The following is a 19,552-nucleotide window of genomic DNA, read 5'->3' as shown; positions in this document are numbered from 1 at the left end:
GAGTACAAGTGTGTGGAAGCCGTTGAAAAATATTACAATAAACTTTGCACATGGCATTGGAGAAAGTATTTCATCGGTCGATTGTTATATTCAGAAGCTACCTCGATAGATAATGAATCTGGTCCTGAGGGAGATACTCGATGATACTTTGCCTAGTTCATGGTAGATGCATGCTCTTTTTGCCTCTGCCAGTTTGCCTTGGTTGGGGTGGCTTTATGCCCACGCCTTTCCAAGATTGTGTCGTGGCTTTGACCGTGAATCTTCCGGAATATACCTCGTTGTTATAACACAGATGAGCTAGACACACACATACATTGAAGTCCATGGACATGTTCAACATGACCGACTCTGTCCATCACTTTGCCTCCCAAGGAAATAACGGACATAGAAATGAAATGCTTAGAAATATCTGCATGTAGTAATGAGTCTTCCTTGTTGCCCGTGAAGAAGTCTTCCTTGATGGGGTTCCAATACTTTGTCTGATGTGCAGGAAGATTCGTAGGACATATTGCTAGGGGTGCCTGTGGATTGAAGATAAGACATGTGCCAGACGGAGATGATTACTCAGAGAGTGTGTCTGGTGAGAGACAGAGTGAATGACCAGGGAGACTGTGCTCTAGCTCTCTTTGCCCCACTGCCACCCCCGGGGGTATACGAACATGAGGTTAATGAGCTTTCCACGATCCTTAGGTCGATATCTCGCACCTTGCACCTCACATAGCCTTTTTTTACCTTGTTCACCAGGTCACAATGGCTGGATCACGTGCTCCACGCCTGAGGAGGCAGAGGTACCAGCAGGGGCAGCAGGCCCACAAGGACCAGCTCAAGGAGAGCACCACCTACTCGGACCTGCTGGCAACAACAATTCCTGCCAACAGCTCCCAGAGCGCAGCCAAGGTCGCCCGAACCCTTGGAATCGTTCAGGACGGTAAGAAGAATCGTTCCCCATTGTCGAGAATCGTCGCTCACCCACCCTCATAAACAGTCTCGTACCCTGCGTCCAGCCCAGCGTTGCCACAGCAAAGTGAAGGCGACAACGCCGCCCAACGCGTGTCGAAACTTGAGGGCAAGCATCTGGTCACACCTATATCTTGCAGCCTTAAAAATTGACGTCTGACCTTACCTCAGACACAGCACTGTACCACGAGGCCATCAAGCCAAACACGACCCAACCAGCAACCAAGATGGCGGAACTGAGCAAGGAGGTCGAGGCCGACAGCCAGGGTACGCTTCGAATTACACCGTCGCTCATAGTTCCTGACTGACCAGCAGCCTGCAGGTACTCAGCAGCCCGAGGCCAACGACGACAAGGCGATCGCCGACAAGATGGTCGACGACCACAACGACACCGATGACGAGACCGATGATGACAATACCAGTGACAACAAGATGCCTGGTAAGCCCTCTCATCGCATCGCATCTCTCAGCCACTTCCCACAGAATCACTAACAGCAAGCGCTCAGTCGTCACCTCCGTCCCAGCCAGCCAGAACCGCAATTGCGGCGTAACCATCTGGAACTTGCCAAAGAACACCACCGAGCCCATGATAATCGAGGCCATCACAGCCCACAGCCCCATCGGCAAGGTCTACGCCTGCGATGTCTACGTCATCCCAGGCCCCAACAACGTCCCGCCCGCCATGGCCGTCGCCAGCGTGCGCTTCATGGGCGCCGAGTCGGCCACGCGCCTCGTCCTGATCGGCAACGACCCCGACCCCGAGAAGGGCATCTTCGTCAAGGGCCAGCGGGCCAAGATCAGGCTCGCCTGCCACCACCAGCCCGCGTACCTCTCCGAGCCGGCCAGCCGCGTCGTCATCTTCCGCGGGCCGAGGGCCATCGTCAACCCCGTGGCGCTCCGCAAGCTCTGGGGCACCATGGAGCAGACCGAGAAGCTGATCATCGGGAAGGTGGAGAAGGGCATCTGTGAGATTGAGTGGCGGTTCTGCGCTTATGCCTACAACGCAGAGCCCGCCTTTCATATTTTCCAAGACCTCTACGGGGAGCGTGAGGACTGTTCGGTGCGGTATGGGGTTGATCCATGTGCCTAGGTGGAGGCGTCAGCATAGAGCAAAAGAGTCAATTTTCACTTATTGAGATGAATTTGAGATGAAGAGATTCAAACACCAGAGCCCGGGTAGTGAATAAATCCTCATGAAAGCGCCAACAACCAACTGATGCTACTTGTGGCCACCAACATGTACCTGGGTCGAATCGGGCTTCTATCCTGTAAGTGAGCAGCTTGCTGGAATGGTTGGATCACTGCTCTAGTGAGGTCGTTCTTGTCGACGTCGGCAGCGGCCTGGGCCACAGCCTCCAGGAGCTCAAGGCAAAGCACCCCTCCCTCCCGGGCACGTTTATGCTCCAGGACCGGGTCGAGGTGATCAACACAGTGACCAGCGATTAATACGACTTCAAGGCCACAGCTCATTACGTTTTCACCGCGCAGCCGGTGACGGGCGCTTGCGCGTACTACCTGCACTCGCTATTCCACGACTGGGGCGATGACGACTACGTCAAGATCCTCGAGCAGCTGGAGCTAAGCATTATCCAGGCTGTTTTAACCTACTGTGTGCGGCACGCTGAGGCTGAGGCCACGTGCCTATAGAGGTATTGCATTCTTTTTGAACTGTTATTGGTATTGGATTTCTTTTCTTTTTTTGTAAACGCTGGGTCTTGAGTGTTTACTATTGTATGAGGGTGCCACCTGTAATTTATATGTATGGGGATTAGAAATGAAATACTTGGAGTAGTATTTCTGCTAGTGATGTTGCCTGGATCTAGTATGCCAGTTCATTCCTCTAGTTATGACACCCTGCCAGGTAGAGACCATTGATGCCACCGTAGCAAAGTCATCCATCAACGATGTGCCTTCTAATTAGGAGCTAACTTTACATCTGCATCGACGTCTAAGTTGATGGTTCCAGTGTCAGGATTGTACACAATTTCGAACTTGTCGCCCCTACGTGCTGTGACAACATAGCCCATATCGGAGAGGCGGTGGATAGCCTTGTGGCCGTTCCCCTTTCGAAGTCTGCAAGAGAGATTCAATCAGCACATTGTAATGCAAATAGGGTGTTCTTCCTGATTGCAAGAAGGTAAATTGAGCAGTGAATCAAGTGGCGGACATTACTTACTGCTCCTTAACAGCCTCTCCAGCCTTGGTAAACAGTCTGCCATCCCCCTTCCCCAGCTTGGACAAAATCAGATACACAATCCCCGGAAGTTCGCTCTCGTCCTTGATAAAGTCAGTACCATCCAGCTGCAACACCAATTCTTCACAGGCATCACGCACTGCACGCAGCATACCCCAGGCCGACCGCTGGCCGACCGCTGCAGTGTCAGGTATGGGAATACCTGTGTTAGCGTCTCTGTGTGTAGAGCAATGACCAATGACTCGATGAGTTTTTCGGGTGTCATTTGGGGTCCGTTTGCCTTGGACGCGCGGTTTTGCTTGCTGTGCCGCCCTTGATTTTGAAAGTATATGCTCCGTGAGATGATGCCCTCGACATCCTGGGTCGTCCAGTCAAACTGGCCCTTCTTCTCGACGTACCGGTCGACGAGCATGTCCATGACTGGCGTAAGGTCCGTCTTGATGAGTCGGACCCCCTTCTTTGACTTCACATGTCGAGAAGTGTGCTTCCGGCTCTTGCAAGTGCTCAAAGCAGCCACCGACATGCCCGTCTGGAGAAGTAGATTCTTCATATACTCTTTGTGCTGTCTGGGACGGGCACCGACGAAGAAGCTTTCTTCTCCCACGAGTCTGCACAATAGCTCCATGTCTTGCCAGCATCCCGACGGTGCCTCTTGCGTGGACAGGAGATTTTCCTGCCTTAGGGCATTGTATAGTTGCATCGGGTTCAGAAGCCCCGCATTCAGGTTGGCCAAGTTCAAGCCCGTCTTGTATATCTGTTGCTTCATCCGAAATAGGAAGAGACCAGAGACGACGGGGGAATATTTCAAAATTGCCAAGTTAGACCGCGGGCAAGGAGGTAGGCCTTCTCTCGCGCTCAACTCGACTTTGAAACGGTGTATCGGATCGCTTTGAACGAACTGCAACACGGAATATTAGCGCTCAAATCTTTTAAATGACTGTACTACAATATTCTTGTTCGTCACGCACCTTGATCTCCGCGCGGTACGCCATGAGTGACTCGTGCTGGAGATAGCCGAAACCCTTGGTGTAGCCCTCTCTGATAAAGTCGAGGTGAAGTTGGAGGTCGTTGTCCATCTAGTCCAGTTGGCACATCCAGTCCTTGTGCGCTGAGAAGACCGTGTCACGTAAGTGGTCGTGGATGTCAAGGAACACCTGAGCCGCGAAGACCAGACTCATACTAGTAGAGACCTCACCGCTTCGTTGGCGCTCTCGCATGCCGCGAACGAACTCGTCGTCCACAAGCAAGTCCGGAAATTTGGCGAACATGATTCTCAACTCGCAAGACATCTCCCACATCACCATACAGTCGTTCCTGAACTTCTCATAATTGGAAATGCTTGCCCACTCCGCCGACTGGTCATATGTGTCGAACTGACGGTCTCTGAGCACAACGATTTCGTCAGGCTTAATTCGCTTGTGGTTCTCGAGGATGAAGATAGAGACCATGCATGTCTGGTCAGCCAAGGCGTAGGTTTCACAGATGAGATCAGTTTTGTCGCGGCTCAGGCAGGGTCCCTGCATACGCTCAGTTAACATTCATGCCCACCTGAGCAGGGGAAGTGAGATACTCTTGGTCACAACGGTAGACTTACACTGAACCCTAAATCCAGACACTTGTCAAGATCAAATTGCTTTGCGATCTCGATCAGCCCTCCATGCGGCTTGAAAATCGGCGACATCTCCTCTATCAGATTGCGAGCAAGGTCGCAGGCGGTGTTGGTCGCGATTGCGGCAGTTGCCAAGTCGACCCTGTGTACTGTATTCTCAGCGAGCTTGCTGTAGTCCTCCTTGTACTTGATCAAGATCGATGCAATCCGTATCCGGATTTGATTGAGATCTTTGAGAAGAAGATCGTAAGCGAACATGATCTCTGCCAGCTCTTGCTGCGGCTCAGCCTTGTAAGTGGCTTTGTCATTCTCGGCTGGCGTGGGTCGTTCGATATCCGGGGCGTTTAGGAATGCCTCAGAAGGGTCCTCAACACTCAGACCTGCGAATTTCCCTCCTACCTCTCCCACGGGGTCTGTCGAAGAGGAAAAAATTGGTGGATTCGGAGTAGAAGGCCGAACGCGGGGCTTCAGCACCTCGTGGACCTCTTCAAGAATACCCACAAAGTACGCGTGGCTCGAATCGTTGGAGGCATCAGTGTGGTCGCGGATCTTAGCCAACTTCTTGCTGAATCCGGATCGCATGGCGATGACTCGATTCAAAGTGTTGGTAAAGGACCGCGGTACCGAGATGGCTGGCTTCTTACACCCTGCTATGAATTTGGCCAATGGGACGAAGTCATTGATTGTTATTACATATTCTGGACCGGAAGACTCAGCGGAAGAGACATGAGCCTGTTGAAAGGCAGCTTTCGCATCTTTTCTCGCCTTTCCCTTGAGTCGTTTGGAAGTTTGAGAGCCAGCGGTGGTGGTGGTGATGGTGTAGGACGGGGTAGCCTTGGGGGCGCCGTAGCCTCGAGACTTGGCTGTGGAAGCCAGCCAGGCAGCTAATGCGTTTGTGTCTTCCTTGTATTGATGATAAACGCTCACGAGCGACGGAGGGAGCATCTTTGCAATAGGTGGGCAGCGGTGAGCCCCAGAGTAGATGACCGGTCGGGTTCAGTGTGGACGATTGTTGTGATGAGGGTGGTCGGGTGAACGATGCCGTGGCAGGATCTCGTGTTGGGAAAGGCGATGGGTTCCAAAGGCCTTCCAGCTCGGGCCTCCAGGTGTTTAGCAGGGTCAGACGCGCAGATACACAAAGTGCCAGTGAAGGTAGCAAGGACTGAATCAACACTGGGATAACGTAGGGTGTCGGGTGTTGGGTGTTGCAAGTAAATCGATCGACAACAGATCCCAAGTTCAAACGCTGCAACTGTACCAAATAAACAAGATGTCTTGTTCATAATGTAACTGCTCGGAAATACCACGACTTATTCACTTCATCTAAATCTATATGGTGCACATTATCGGGCAGGCTTATGCCATACTGCGCAAATTGGACGACCTGAAGTGCTGATGGATAGGGGACGTCCAACATCTCTTCAAGTAGACCACGTCTCTCCGCCTGGCATACTTGGAAATCTTCTACCAAGACTTAGAAGTGTATTGGAAGCCCTTAACAGCCAAGGAGTGCGCAGAAGCTTCATATTGGCTACCTAGGCTCATAGGTAGATATAATAACAATAACGGTGACAGAGTTCTTTTCCTTCTTGGTCCTCTCTATACTATCACCTCCTGGTTTACACGCACGCTACTCTTCTTCAAAGAGTACATGGCCTGCAGTTGAATGTATCTCATGAGCATGTTTAGGAATGGTCTCTCGTTTATGTGGTTTCGCTTCTATTCCGTATACGTCCGAGGACATACATGGCGCCTTCATACGGTGGTAAGCACTCAGTCTCTCGTTTATAGCTGTGGATCTGATCAAATCATGTAGTCTGACTGGGCAGGAGGCGTGTTCCGGGTCACGCTGTAAGTTGCAGTTATCTATTTAAGTAGGTAAGTACAGATAGCCACCCTACAGAATGATATGGAGCAACACCACGCAAGGTGACTCTGATCAGACAAACATGTGGTGAATAGATTGCTTGGACGTTCAAACCGCTTGCATAGCAAATTGTTCCATGGGAATCATCAGGCCTTGGGTAAGAGACGACTTTTGATGGGCTCTTTGGGCTCATTCATGACCAGGATGCATCCTTCAACTTGCCAAATTTAGTAGAACATCGAAAAATCGTATCCTTCTCAGCATGAAAAGTGGCAAAGCTTCTTCACTGAGACCGTAGATGTCAGCAACAGCGCCAAGTACCTAGGTATGTGTGTGGCTGTGGCCCCACTACCCAGGACTGGATTAACCGTATCAATCACTTCTTCCGTGCTGACACCGGATAAGGGAAGGAGTCTACCGGTTATTGCAATCAAGAATATGTTCAATGCAACCACGGAATGCGAGCTGGCGCTAGAGAGTAGTGTGTGGAGAGCAATTGTGCCATCACCATCGAACCATGCTGTCTACCCTCCCATGTTCATCTGCATCTGCCACCCCGCATGGATGCCACAGTCTTCTCTACTGAACAAATCGGCGTTATATTTTTGCACTCAGAGGTATGTGCGATATACTGTGAGAATATAATGATAGCCTTTTGACTTACGGCCTCAATCTCACCATGCATTTGCCATCTCAACTTGTCCTCTTGTCCTTGGCAGGGCTCACCACAGCCCAGCATCATCTCTTTTCCTCTGCGTTTGGGTACCCTGGCCGTAATGCGAGCTTCGACTATGTCGTCATCGGGGGAGGCACATCAGGGCTGACGCTCGCATCTCGCCTTGCCGCAACCTCGGCCTCAGTGGCTGTGATCGAGGCCGGCGGTTTCTACGAGGTTGAGAACGGCAACAACAGTGTTGTTCCACTTTACTCCCTGACCGGCATTGCCTTCATCGACCCATCGCCAGACTTCACCCCGCAGCCGATCATGGACTGGTCTCTCGTCTCGGAACCGATCCCCGGCGCAGACGGTCGCCAGATTCATTATGCCCAGGCCAAAACGCTCGGGGGCTCCTCGTCTATCAACACCATGTCCTATATACGCCCCACAAAGGGCTCCTACGAGCTCTGGGCCGACACCGTCGGAGACGATTCGTTCCGATGGGATAACATGTTGCAATACTTCAAGCGCTCCGTTGAGTTGACGCCACCGAACGAGGGAAAGCGCAACAACACGAACGCCACGGTGGTCTTCGATCCAAACGACTATGACGAGGAGGGCGGCCCGCTGCAGGTATCTTGGAATAACTGGGTTGACCCGACGACCACTTGGCTCGCCCGTGTCATCCTAAGTCTTGGCCTGACCATCAGTCCCAAAGGTTTCAGCAGTGGCGAGCTCGTTGGTCATGGCGCATGGGTGCCGTCCACCATCGAGCCGGAAAAGTCACAGCGGTCAACAAGTGAGAGCAGCTTTTTGAGACAAGCCATCAGAGACACAGGGATTATGGTCTACACGCATACTCTAGCGACCAAGATCTTGTTCAACGGCACACAGGCGGTGGGCGTAAGCGTCAACACGCAAGGTGTAGAGTACACGCTCTCGGCTAATAAGGAAGTCGTGCTCACAGCCGGCACGTTCCACACGCCACAGCTGCTACAAATCTCTGGGATCGGTGCCCGCGAGCAGCTGGAAGCCCTAAACATCCCAGTCGTCGCCGACATCCCAGGCGTGGGACAAAACCTCCAGGATCCAATCCTGATGTCCGTCCAATATCCGATCAGCACGCCCTCGGCCCAGTCACTGACCCTCGATCCGACGCTCAACCCCGGCTTCGTTAACGAGTATGTCAAATCCGGGACCGGTCCATACAGCTCAGCAGCAGGCTTCCTAGCCCACGAGCGCCTCCCCAACTCAACCCTAGCCACCCTCAGCGAGGCAACCCGCGAGAAGCTCGCCTCTGTGCCGAGCGACTGGCCTCAGCTCTCTTTCGTCGCTGGGGCATGGTCAGAGGGCCCAGGTCAGACGCGCGGCAGCCTCGCGGCGTACCTCCCGCACGTTTTCTCCCGCGGAAACGTCACCATCGCTTCAGCCTCCGTCAACGACCCACCGCGCATCAACCTCAACTGGCTCTCCGATCCGGCCGACATGGAGCTAGCCGTCGCGGGCGTCAAGCGCCTGCGCGACGCGTGGGGCTCGCCCTTCGCCAACACCCCGGGCTTCAAGACCGGGCCAGAGGCGGCGCCCGGCGGGGACGTACAGACCGATGAGGAGATCCGGGTGTGGGTTCGGGCCAATGCGGGACAGATCTGGCACCCTGTTTCGACTGCGGCTATGGGCAGGGAGGAGGATGTCGCGTCAGGGAGGGCTGTGGTTGACAGCCACGGGCGTGTGTTTGGTGTTCAGGGGCTCAGGGTTGCTGACGCAAGTTGCTTTCCCTTTGCTTTGCCTGGGCATCCTCAAGCGGCCGTGTATGCCCTGGCGGAGAAGATTGCGGATGATATTATTACGGGGCGTTGAAACTATGTTCTTTGCGTCACAAGCTTTCCCAGGCCTGTTCTATCAGTAGTATGTGGTTTCACTTCTATTCCGTATATATTTAAGGACATATATAGCACCTTTATATAGTAATAAGCACTCAAGACCCAGCGCTTAAAAAGAACATAATACTAATAATAATAGTTATAATATAATAGGTACTTATAACCTTAACCTTACGACGTATAGACAAGGCTAAGGGGCATTATCTTAATAACGGCGTTAATTATAGATAGAAGTAGCCTACGGTCTAGTTTGCTATAGCGCGCTATAAAGGAGTTATATAGCGAAACTAGGTTTGAAAATAGTTACTATATAAATAAATTACACTAAGAGAAGCCTAGCTAAAAATCATTCCTCTAAATATATATATATATATATATATATATATATACCTTATAATAAAACCCTTATTAGGTAAGCCTATAAAGTCTAATACTATAGCCTCTATTTAAGTATATAATTAACTTTAAAAAAACTTAAAATAAAGAAACAATTTATAATATACTACCTTTAAGACTTTTATAATAAAGTATTAAAACTTCTAAAAAGAGTTCTAAAAGTAATTTATAAAAAGATAAAGGAAGGGTATAATAAGCTTATCCTTCTTTAAGTCTATACTCTTATTATTAATAATTATTAACTCTTTAATAGTATAAAAAAGTATAATAGAAATAAAGGAAAGAGTGGATTTAAAGTTCCTCTTTAAGAGAACTATAAGGATATATATAAAGCTATTAAAGACTTTATATATAAGCTCTGGACTGGGGAAGAAATGAGTGGCGGAATTAAAAGATAGTTATATAGTGTAAAGGAAAAATACAGTGTGGCCGAAGCCTATCAGTAGTATCTTTGCACCTATGGCAGAACAATCTCGAGCTACACTCGGTTTGGAGGGTTCCAAGATTGCTCTCGGAAACTGCGCAAGAGGTTGCGATAAAGACTGACCTCCGACGTTCCGTTGGAAGGTTGCACATGTGTGTGTGTGTGGTTTCGCTTCTATTCCGTATACGTCCGAGGACATACATGGCGCCTTCATACGGTGGTAAGCACTCTAGACCCAGCGCTTAGAAAGAATACGATGTCGATAACAGTAGTTACAATACGATAGGTGCATGTGTGACCCCACCTCATGCAGGTGAGATCCCCTCAACTGCTTACAGTCACGTCAGACTTCCCGGGGTCTCCCTCAGCCGGTCCACTTCACCGGGCCGTGCTGCCTCCTATTAACGTCGCCTTGACAATACTGCATTTTGGAGTGGAACCATCATGACAAGCTGGCATGACAGAGACTGCAGGCGACCAGATGTCTTGCTCATGGACAATGTGCCCACATGCCTCAGCTGTGGCGCACTCTTTCTCCAAACTGATGAGACTCAGGGAGAACTGAGCAAGCAGACTGTGGTGGCTGGAAAGGGCTCCCGCCGACTCAACCTCGATTGGCCGTCTTCGATCACCTTCTATCATCCAGATGATATCGCAGATCCAGATCTCAGAGCAACTTTGCTAGCTCTGAACCGACACGTTGAAACCGATGACACAGACACAGCTCTCACTTCGACGGAAGAGCACGCTCGGGTAGCAACACCGATGGTGCATAGCGCAAAACTTGGCGATTCACAGGGCATAAAAGAGTTTCCTGCAGAGATCCTGGCTACCGAAGACAATGACTTTCAACCATCCGCTACTAGTAAGAACTCGAAAAGAGGCCAGAACTTCGAGAATGGCGAGCTGTGCAACGCGAGTCGAAACGCTGTTTACCAGGCATTAATGGGCAGTGATGAAATCCGCCTCCTACATCTGGATCCTCAGGAAAATGCATCCGAGCCGCTTCATGGACACTTGAGGCCCGCGAGGCTGTCAATACGTCCGGACTACATCGCATTGTCTTATACTTGGGCAGATACTAAGGGAGACCGGACCCTGCGCGACAGAATCTTCCTCGGAAATGCCTGGACACCTTTCGCGATCACGAGGAACTGCGCAGCGGCGCTACGTCGGCTGCGGCTGAGAGGCGGAATATGCGCTGTGTGGGTGGACGCCATCTGCATCGACCAGAACAATATTGGTGAAAGGTCTCATCAAGTTTCTATGATGCGAGACATATATTCAAAGGCCGAGTCAGTGACAATATTCCTGGGAGGAGGGACCGACGACGGCGTCGACGACACTCCCGCCCGTCGATTATGGCAGAGACTGTCCGAAGATCGGTTCCATGCGGGGAAGGAAGTGACATCTGGCTGGGGTGGTCAGTTTGATACTCAAGAGATTCGTGACCTTTTTAACCAGCCATACTGGTCTCGGATCTGGGTGATCCAGGAGGTCTTGCTGGCGAGACAAGCTGAGCTTGTCTTGGGGCACGCAAGTGTTTCTTTGATTGAGTTCGTGAGCAACTTCTTGGGCCGAGTGTCTAGAGCCGTCGAGGATCTGGTCCCCCCGTGGGTACATTTATCAGGTGCTTCCCTTTTTGGAGACGTGGATTCTTTTCTCGGCCTCTTGCACAAGACTTCAACGTGTAAAGCCTCGGACGACAGGGACATGGTCTTTGCCCTCCTAGGACTCGTGCAAGGAGCGGACCTGGAGGGTTTGGTTGCTGACTACTCCAAGACAAACGCAGAGATCTATATTGGTCTCACCGCGTACTTCTTGATACGCCACGGGCATGTGGGATTGATTGAAGCTGCTGCGTTCGCAGCTGGGCGTAAAGCTCAGAACAAGCCCCTTGAGAACCCTGGTGATTCTGAAGGAGATGGAGACTTGCCATCCTGGGTCTCATTTGAAACCTTCCGATGTTCACCTGAAAACTGGTCCAAGAACGCCGAGATCTTCCGGTTTAACAAGGTAGGCCACCAATCCATGCGAGACTGGCTGGGCAGGTTGCTGCCTGTGCACGGCGCTTCAGACTGGTATGTCAAGACCAGATTATGGCCGATAAGTTGTCATTCACCAGCGACACAGCTTTCATCACCTACTACTTACCAAGTATTCGGCAATCATGGGACGCTGCTTATTCGAGCTTTCCCAGTTATGCACATTTCAACTAAGGCTTCCGCGATTCTGCAAGGTGCTTTCACTTTTAATACCAGCAAGTTGTCGAAATTATTCATCTCTGGACTGATGGCTATCGGAGCAACGGTGAGATGGGGGATATCCGCCTACTCCAACGTTCCTTCCACCGGAAATGACGACTGGATCATCGAGGCTCCTGGATGCGACACCTTTCTACATCTCCAGGCGTCAGGGAAAGTACCTGGTACATACAAGATTGCTTCACTTTCTTCAGTAGCGTTGAGTGGTTTTCTTCCTTCACCATATGCTGTAATGGCTGAGGGAATGGAAGCAATCGAGCCGGTCGAACTGACTGCTACGACCACCGCGCATTATGGGCCGATATACACCATTCGCATATCTCGTTCCGAAGATCCAGCAATGGACTACAGACTGTGGATGCCACTGATTTCCTGCGGCCCACAACATCTGCTCTTCCTCAGTCACTGGGAGTCGAATACTCGATTGGACGAGCTGTTATCCCCACACCAGCCAGGACCTGGAAGTTCACTGGCCGAATTGTCACAAAGTCTGGAGCAATACGGTCGATGGCTGGAACTCAATTACCCACCCAGCTTTCAATACATTGGGCCTCTTCATGATTTTGACTCCGAGGTTAGGACAGTATCGCTGTACTTAGAAAGATGGGACGATTGCCACCTCTGGTCCAGGATATATGAAATTGTGGTTGAAATTCCTTGGCGAGAGAAACTCAAGGAGCTATCAGATATAAAGGCAGATGCTTGGCACTATCTGATGATGAGAGCTGAGTACAGTACTGCCGGTCACGAACAGTCAAGTCCTATTCTTTGGGAGCGAAGACTCCTGGAGCTCTTCGAAGACCTTACCAACCGGCTCCCAGACATCCCTCTACGACAGTCTGAGGGAGAGCCGTCTCTAGGAAGTTTTATGTCGATGGATACGTGCTTGTCGTTGTGCAAGAGCATCAGGAATGTACCAGAATACTGGACGTCGGACGAAATCCGAGCCAACGAAACCGAAATTCTGAAGGACTGGATAGGAGTGGAATCGTGTTGGGTCTTCTTGAACAGGTCAGAAGCCGATTGCCGCGCTCTGCGGGCCAAGTTTGTCCAATTGCGTGCTCTCAAGAGGCTTTTTAGGAGGGAGCAACGAGATTTCCTGATATGTTAGTCGCGTGATTCTTGTTTATAAAATTCCTATAGCTCAACATTCCCCGACGGTCTCTAGGGCATCATGATCTTGGGATACACACCCGTACTGTCAGGTTTCCGTATGCTCTGGGATTGCTTCTGCTATTCACCGGAAGTAATGATAACCTTTGGAAGTCTTGACAGGCAATATCCAACGTTAGCTTTCTAGCCCAACAGATGGCTCATGGGGACTCCTCGTTGGGCAGTTGATATCACAGTGTCAGTAACCCTCTAATCGCAGACCTCTGGATATACGCGAGCTCTTGGATTACCTAAACGCTACTGCTCGCCTGAACCCTGTACTTTGTACTTTCAGGAAGCAGAAGAACCAGCTGAACAGTGTTCTTACCTCTAAAAAGACCCAGAAATTTCTATCTTAAGCAATGTAGGCCCAGCGGAGGTTTCGAGATATAGCAAGAGCCCACTTGCAAAGTGTTGGCAATCGCGCAGTTTTGTTTACGTTCTTTTGGGTACGTAGGCGCTTAATTACAAAATAAGCCTACCGAATCCTCTTCGTGGCTCGATCTTGTTTCGCAATCATCCCATGGAATGATGCGGCCGTTGCCTTCGCGCGTCTTACGCCGTGATAGTCCTGCTAACTTGCATACATCCTCCTTCGCTCAGTTTGACATTCGTCTTGGATCAATCATATTTCTGTGTTGACTAGAATCATTCTTATGAGTCGAGATGGCAAACTGGCACGAAGGAAACTGTCGAAGGCCTGATGTGATTGTCATCGACACGATGATCGCTTCCAAGAGCTGCGGCTCCTTCTACACTCATGAGCACAACGATGTTATGGCAAACAACGGCGAGCTTCAGAAAGAAGTGTCAGAATTTGAAGAGATTTCGGCTGTCTTAAACTTGAAATGGCCATCTACAGTTCATTTCGCAAGTCCTGATGAAGTCGAATATGCCAAAATCAGGGATTTATTAGAGCGTCTCGGGGGCATGCTTTACGAGTAGTGCGAGAAAAAGAAGAATTTCAAATCACTGGATGCCATCCGCGTCTGTTCCGGATCCTCAGCCACCCTAGAACTACTATTTGAGGTATTCGGGACGAAGAAAGATGAGATTGGGAAGGGTCTCAGTCAGCTTGAGTCTTATTTGGAGTTCATGCAAGACTCGCTGCCCGGGTACCGCGTGATCTGGGTTAGATTTTCCCAGCGCCAGGTCTTGCAGCGATTGTGTGAGAGAAGTGATCTTTGTGATTTCCTGATATATTGAGCGATCTGGCCCTGTGATTCAAGTCCCGGAAGGTATCAGTTAAATTCAGCCATCTGTGAGGTACCCAGGTATCGTGGTGGCAGGATATGTTGACGTTAACTTGGCAATATATTAACTGCAATATCGGAGTGTAAACACAACAGTGCATGCCAGCGCTGGTATGACGCAGATAGCCTGTTTTCTAGCATGTTGTGGGCATTACAAGCGTTATCAAACCCGATGCGCGTTATCTCGAGAGTTTTGCACAGCACGTCAACTCACTGCAGAATGGCGCCAAGTTGAATGCGCTTGCATGTCTTCCTGCCGCCCCACTGGTCGGTCCACCGGGCGGAAGTACAGTCTAAGGATCAGTGCCGTGATTCCTGGAGCAGTGCGATATTTGTATTTGGCGCAGAACACAGGCGTCAAAGTTCCCTTGCCAACACCTAGAAGCGGCATATGTTGTGTCTTCTCTAATTGCTTTTAGATTCAAAATTCGATTCGTGGGAAAACCGACAGAGTCATCAGCCATAATGGCCACTACACCACTGCAAGTCGCTATTATCGGTGCCGGCATCGCCGGTCTGACTGCCGCTCTCTCCCTCCGACAAGCACTACCGGATAAACCTATACATATCACAATCTACGAAAAGGCTGTCGAGCTACGAGAAATAGGCGCAAGTATCGGCCTCAACCCTAGCGGCCTTCGTGTCCTGGACAAGCTCGGTGTGAACGCAGCGCTTGATGGGTCTATATCGTACCGGCAACGAGGCGAATGGCCCATGATCTATCGACACTGGCTGACTAACGAAGAGCTTGGACATGATGAATACAGAGACAAGGTTGAAGAGAGGCATCGAATGGGCCGATTTCACAGGGCACACCTGCAGGCAGCCCTGGTGCAGGCCGTGCGAGAGATTGGTGCTGTCGAGATTCATCTAGGGGCGAGGATCGCAGGCGTCGAGGTCGACAGGGAAGGTGCTCCTGCGATAATCAGCTTCGAAAATGGGGACCGAATTAAGGCCGACCTTATCCTGGGCGCAGATGGCATACACTCAAAAGTGAGACAAGCATTTGCAGCTCACCACGAGTTGAAGTGGACTGGTCAAGTTGCTTTCCGCTCAGCATTTGACGTCTCTCTGGTTGAAAATATCGATGAGCTGCCGGATGATGCCATATTCTGGGTCGGGCATGAACGCACGATTTTTGCTTCGAGATTAGGTAGGACACCCGTGCCTCCAGTTGCTGCCGGAGCCGGACACCTCGCGATTCTGACATGACTGACCTCGGGAACCACCTCAGGCAAGAACCAATACACTGTAGTTGGAAGCTATATTGCAGACCCAGACGACCCAACCAGCCCATTCTATAACGCCAGATGGAGTGGGCCAGGTGATGTCGAGTTCCTGAGGAGCCTGTACAAGGTGAGAGCAATTCTTCCGGCTGGTTCGTAGTTCTATCCTATTGACACTGCGACTAGGGCTGGCATCCTGTAGTTGAATCAATAGTCAACGCCGTGCCTTACACGAAGACATACCCCAATCACTCCGGCACAGTCCTGCCCTCTCTAGTTTTCGACGGCAGAATTGCCTTGCTAGGAGACGCGGCCCACACCCACGGAGGAGCTTTTGCTGCTGGAGGATCACTGGCCATCAACGACGCATATGCCTTGGCACTATCACTTGCGCACGTGTGGCCAAAGGAAGGTACGCCCACCCGTGCGCAGCTTCGGAGGGCTCTGACATTCTACGATGAGACTCGAAGGCCGCTGGTGACTCGTGTTTTGGACCTGGTCCATGGGGCCGCACAGAAAAAGAGATGGACTGGGGCCAATGCGAAGAACGGCGAGGAGGAGACGGATCAGGAACTCAGGGGCCGTATTGCCAACAGGCCAGATATGACCTGGTTGACAGAACATGATGTAGAAGCGGAGTTTCGAGAATTAATCTCACATGAGAGGAATGGTACAGTAACTGCAGCACCAGGCCCATTCAACAAAAAGCACGCTGATGAATAAATTCATACAGTCCGTGGATATTACCCACGCCAGGATAGAAATTAAAGATTATATTGATGACTACCTACGAACACTAAGACGTGTGCTTAGAGCCACTATAGATAAGCGAATGCCGCCTGGCCTACATCCGTTGAAGAATCCTTCCTCTTTTACCCTGTTGGTCGGTCTGTAGTTGCGGTTGTCGTAAGAGTGACCATGCAAGTGACATCTCGAGTGGTGGTTGGGTAGGAACCCATGGAATTGCACACAACGCTGTCACCCCGATGTACGAAACCAGATCGACATGCCTCTACAAGCGCTATCGCAGGACCATCCGTACATTGGAAGACACTCCTCAATGCAACGTCTAGCAACATGGGGCTACTTACGTCTAGCCCATTCTTTATCGCATATTCCAGAGCACTGATTAGTAATAAGTCATAGTCGCTGTTGATGTCGTGGAGTTCCTGGCCCCCGTATTGCTGTTTGCTTTTACAGGCTTTTGGCTTGCTCGATTGGGTCACTGTGACGCTCGTGATATCAGTGGTAGTCAACACCAAAGTCTTCGTGAGGTGATACCTCTATGTCAGTGTGGACGATGGTCTGGGTGAGGGGCGGGAAGTCATGGGTTGTTTCAAAGGCCTTACCGTCTATACTTGTTGTAATGGTGGCAGTGGAGGTTAGCACTGTGCCATTAGTCGGGGTACTAGGTGGTATGCTTCTATGGGAGAAGTAGAGCCCGGCAAATACCGCGGTTAGGATGGTAGTGACCAAAAGCAGGGCTCCAAGGAAATAATTCGACCATTTGTACTTTCTAATCTTCCTCTTCGTTTCGTTGTCCTCGATTTGCTCCATTATCTCGGTGTGCTCGTTCTGCTGAGGCTGATTGAAATCCTTCATAGGTATGTTCTCAAAGCGTTGCCTGTCCGGTAGACTGTAAACTGAGCTCATTGTCCCGACTGTCTCGATAGAATTTGGGTGATGAATGACAAGATGGAAAACCTTTGGAATAGCCAAAAAGCTGAGACGTTTAAATAGTTTTGAAGAAGACGAGGCAGAAGCGACCTGGGCACTTTTCTGTGACTGGAATGACCAACTATCGATGGCTTCAAATGATTCACATGGCATCCAATGTCATAGGCCGCTGCTGTTCTAGTGCTCATTTGGCCGTTCGCCGTCGCCCCTGGCGCATGCGCCACTAGGTGAAGCCATTCTTGTTGTTGATGGGCCATGGAGATGACTCGAATGTGCATGAGAAGTCAACAGTTACCTCCTTAAATTCTCAACCCTTCAAGTGTTGCCAGGCCTCAAAATCAACCTCTTCGACTGCATTTTTGGATCAAGAATGAGATTTTGCGCGCGACAGTATCCACTGCGGGTTTTGATCGCCACCCGCTGTTGCAAGCCTGGGAGCTCATGCATCATGGCCCCAAGAGGCCGCAAAACGTTTATCGAGCACGCGATTCAGTCGTGGTTGGGATATTCATTATGGCTTCGGCCACATTATATTTTTTATTCAACTATTTATCTATTTATCGTCTTCTCAGCTTTTAAACTAACTATTAGTTTATACCTTAAGTATAAAGTTAATAATTACTTAATATATACCCTTAAACTTATCTATATATAAAGTTATTAACTTCCTTTATAGAGCTCCCTCTTCTACTATATTCCTTATATATTATATAAAAGTAAATAAATCCTTAATAATAAAGTAATATATTTAAAAAAAAGATTTAATTTTTAAATACCTAGACTTTTACTTTCCTTATATAGTATTTATTTAATATATAATAAATAAACTTTATTTAACTTTTTAAAAGTTTTAATCTTTTATAAAATTTATATAAAAGGCTTTTTAAATAGATTTATTATTATAATATTATTATTTTATTAGTAGCTATATATTTAAAATAGGGACTATAGTATATTTAATTTATTTAATAAGGGTAAATTTAGGTAGCTATTAAGTATATTAATAGAGAAAAGTTAGTTTATTAAGTTTTATATTATTAAATTCTTCTTTTTATAGAGGCTATTTTAAAATTATTTTAATCTTATTATATAACTACTTTATTAACTTTAACTTTAATATTATAGTAGATTAACCCTTAAGCTATTTATATTAATAATATAATACTATTAAGAGCGATATCTTTTAGCCTTATTTATATAATATAAGGCTTAATTATATACCTATATACTATATTCTCTTTCCACTATTATTAATACTATATTTCTTTAAATACTAGGTCTTAAGCGTTTACTATTATATAAAGGCGCTATATATATTTTATATATATAGGGATTAAAAACGAAACCACCACCTGGGATATTCATTGCGTTCATTCTGTCGAAGCCCACCGATGCATTGTTTTCATCCACACTGGCTCACCCCACTTGCGCGATGCAGCGGAGGGTAGACTCATCAGTGATGAATCTATTCCACCGCCGGAATTTATCCAACTGCCCGGTCTCTGGCCAAATTCCGGGTATACCGGGGCCGACCACCGACTCCAACCGTCAGTAGCGTCATGTCATGTTGGCTGATGATGTTCCCTTGCAACGGTAGATCATCACGCTAACAACCCACACCAACTCAAGTGCCGGGATTCGTAGCATTTAATAGGACTCTACGTGAGTAATGGCTCCATAAAAGAGGTGCCCGCATGATCCGGACTGCCACTTTTTAAACATATTGTCAACGAGCCGCCAGCAGTCATTGGCCAGTGTCGTCGTATTCTAAAGTTTACAAATAGTGTAGAACATGGAAGTAAGCTTTCAAACGCGGTGATAAATTTGGAAGCTCTGTTGATAAGTGTGATTGTCAACTCCAAACTCGGTCTGCTTGGGAGCCAAGGCGGCATTCCGGAAAGCTTGAAACGTGGACCCTCTTTTTCTTCCGACCGTATCCTCAGCCTGCTGGAGACTGGGCAGTCTGCAGCTCTGCGGCCCTTGCGATGCTTTTTA

The 19,552-nt window shown here is 49.2% G+C and overlaps 5 protein-coding genes across 5 annotated transcripts; 4 read left to right on the top strand and 1 right to left on the bottom strand.

Moving 5' to 3' along the window:
• Positions 1-750: 750 nt before the first annotated feature.
• On the top strand, positions 751-2,403 carry KVR01_008018 (uncharacterized protein; the record flags this gene model as incomplete). Its single annotated transcript, XM_044788667.1, has 6 exons — positions 751-928; positions 986-1,066; positions 1,129-1,224; positions 1,280-1,396; positions 1,464-2,022; positions 2,268-2,403. The coding sequence occupies 6 exons, from the start codon at positions 751-753 to the stop codon at positions 2,401-2,403; spliced, it is 1,167 nt and encodes a 388-aa protein (XP_044642996.1).
• Positions 2,404-2,870: 467 nt separating this feature from the next.
• Positions 2,871-5,705, bottom strand: KVR01_008280 (uncharacterized protein; the record flags this gene model as incomplete). The annotated part of the gene is made up of 6 exons (XM_044785036.1): positions 2,871-3,030; positions 3,134-3,234; positions 3,306-4,049; positions 4,120-4,227; positions 4,270-4,668; positions 4,746-5,705. The coding sequence occupies 6 exons, from the start codon at positions 5,703-5,705 to the stop codon at positions 2,871-2,873; spliced, it is 2,472 nt and encodes an 823-aa protein (XP_044643258.1).
• A 1,601-nt stretch (positions 5,706-7,306) lies between these two features.
• Positions 7,307-9,142, top strand: KVR01_008116 (uncharacterized protein; the record flags this gene model as incomplete). Its single annotated transcript, XM_044794304.1, has 1 exon — positions 7,307-9,142. One exon carries the CDS (start codon positions 7,307-7,309, stop codon positions 9,140-9,142), a length of 1,836 nt encoding a protein of 611 aa, XP_044643094.1.
• A 1,234-nt stretch (positions 9,143-10,376) lies between these two features.
• Positions 10,377-13,620, top strand: KVR01_008198 (uncharacterized protein). Its single transcript, XM_044782974.1, has one exon. The coding sequence runs from the start codon at positions 10,430-10,432 to the stop codon at positions 13,358-13,360; it is 2,931 nt and encodes a 976-aa protein (XP_044643176.1). The 5' UTR covers positions 10,377-10,429; the 3' UTR covers positions 13,361-13,620.
• Positions 13,621-15,119: 1,499 nt separating this feature from the next.
• KVR01_007937 (uncharacterized protein) lies at positions 15,120-16,603 on the top strand (the record flags this gene model as incomplete). Its single annotated transcript, XM_044793581.1, has 3 exons — positions 15,120-15,807; positions 15,889-16,010; positions 16,067-16,603. 3 exons carry the CDS (start codon positions 15,120-15,122, stop codon positions 16,601-16,603), a joined length of 1,347 nt encoding a protein of 448 aa, XP_044642915.1.
• Between the last annotated feature and the right edge of the window lie 2,949 nt (positions 16,604-19,552).

This window comes from Diaporthe batatas (assembly GCF_019321695.1).
Source record: "Diaporthe batatas strain CRI 302-4 chromosome Unknown Contig00009, whole genome shotgun sequence".
Lineage (NCBI taxonomy): Eukaryota > Fungi > Ascomycota > Sordariomycetes > Diaporthales > Diaporthaceae > Diaporthe > Diaporthe batatas.
The sequence above is the reverse complement of the archived record's forward strand: the minus strand, read 5'-3'. Positions and strand labels throughout refer to the sequence as shown.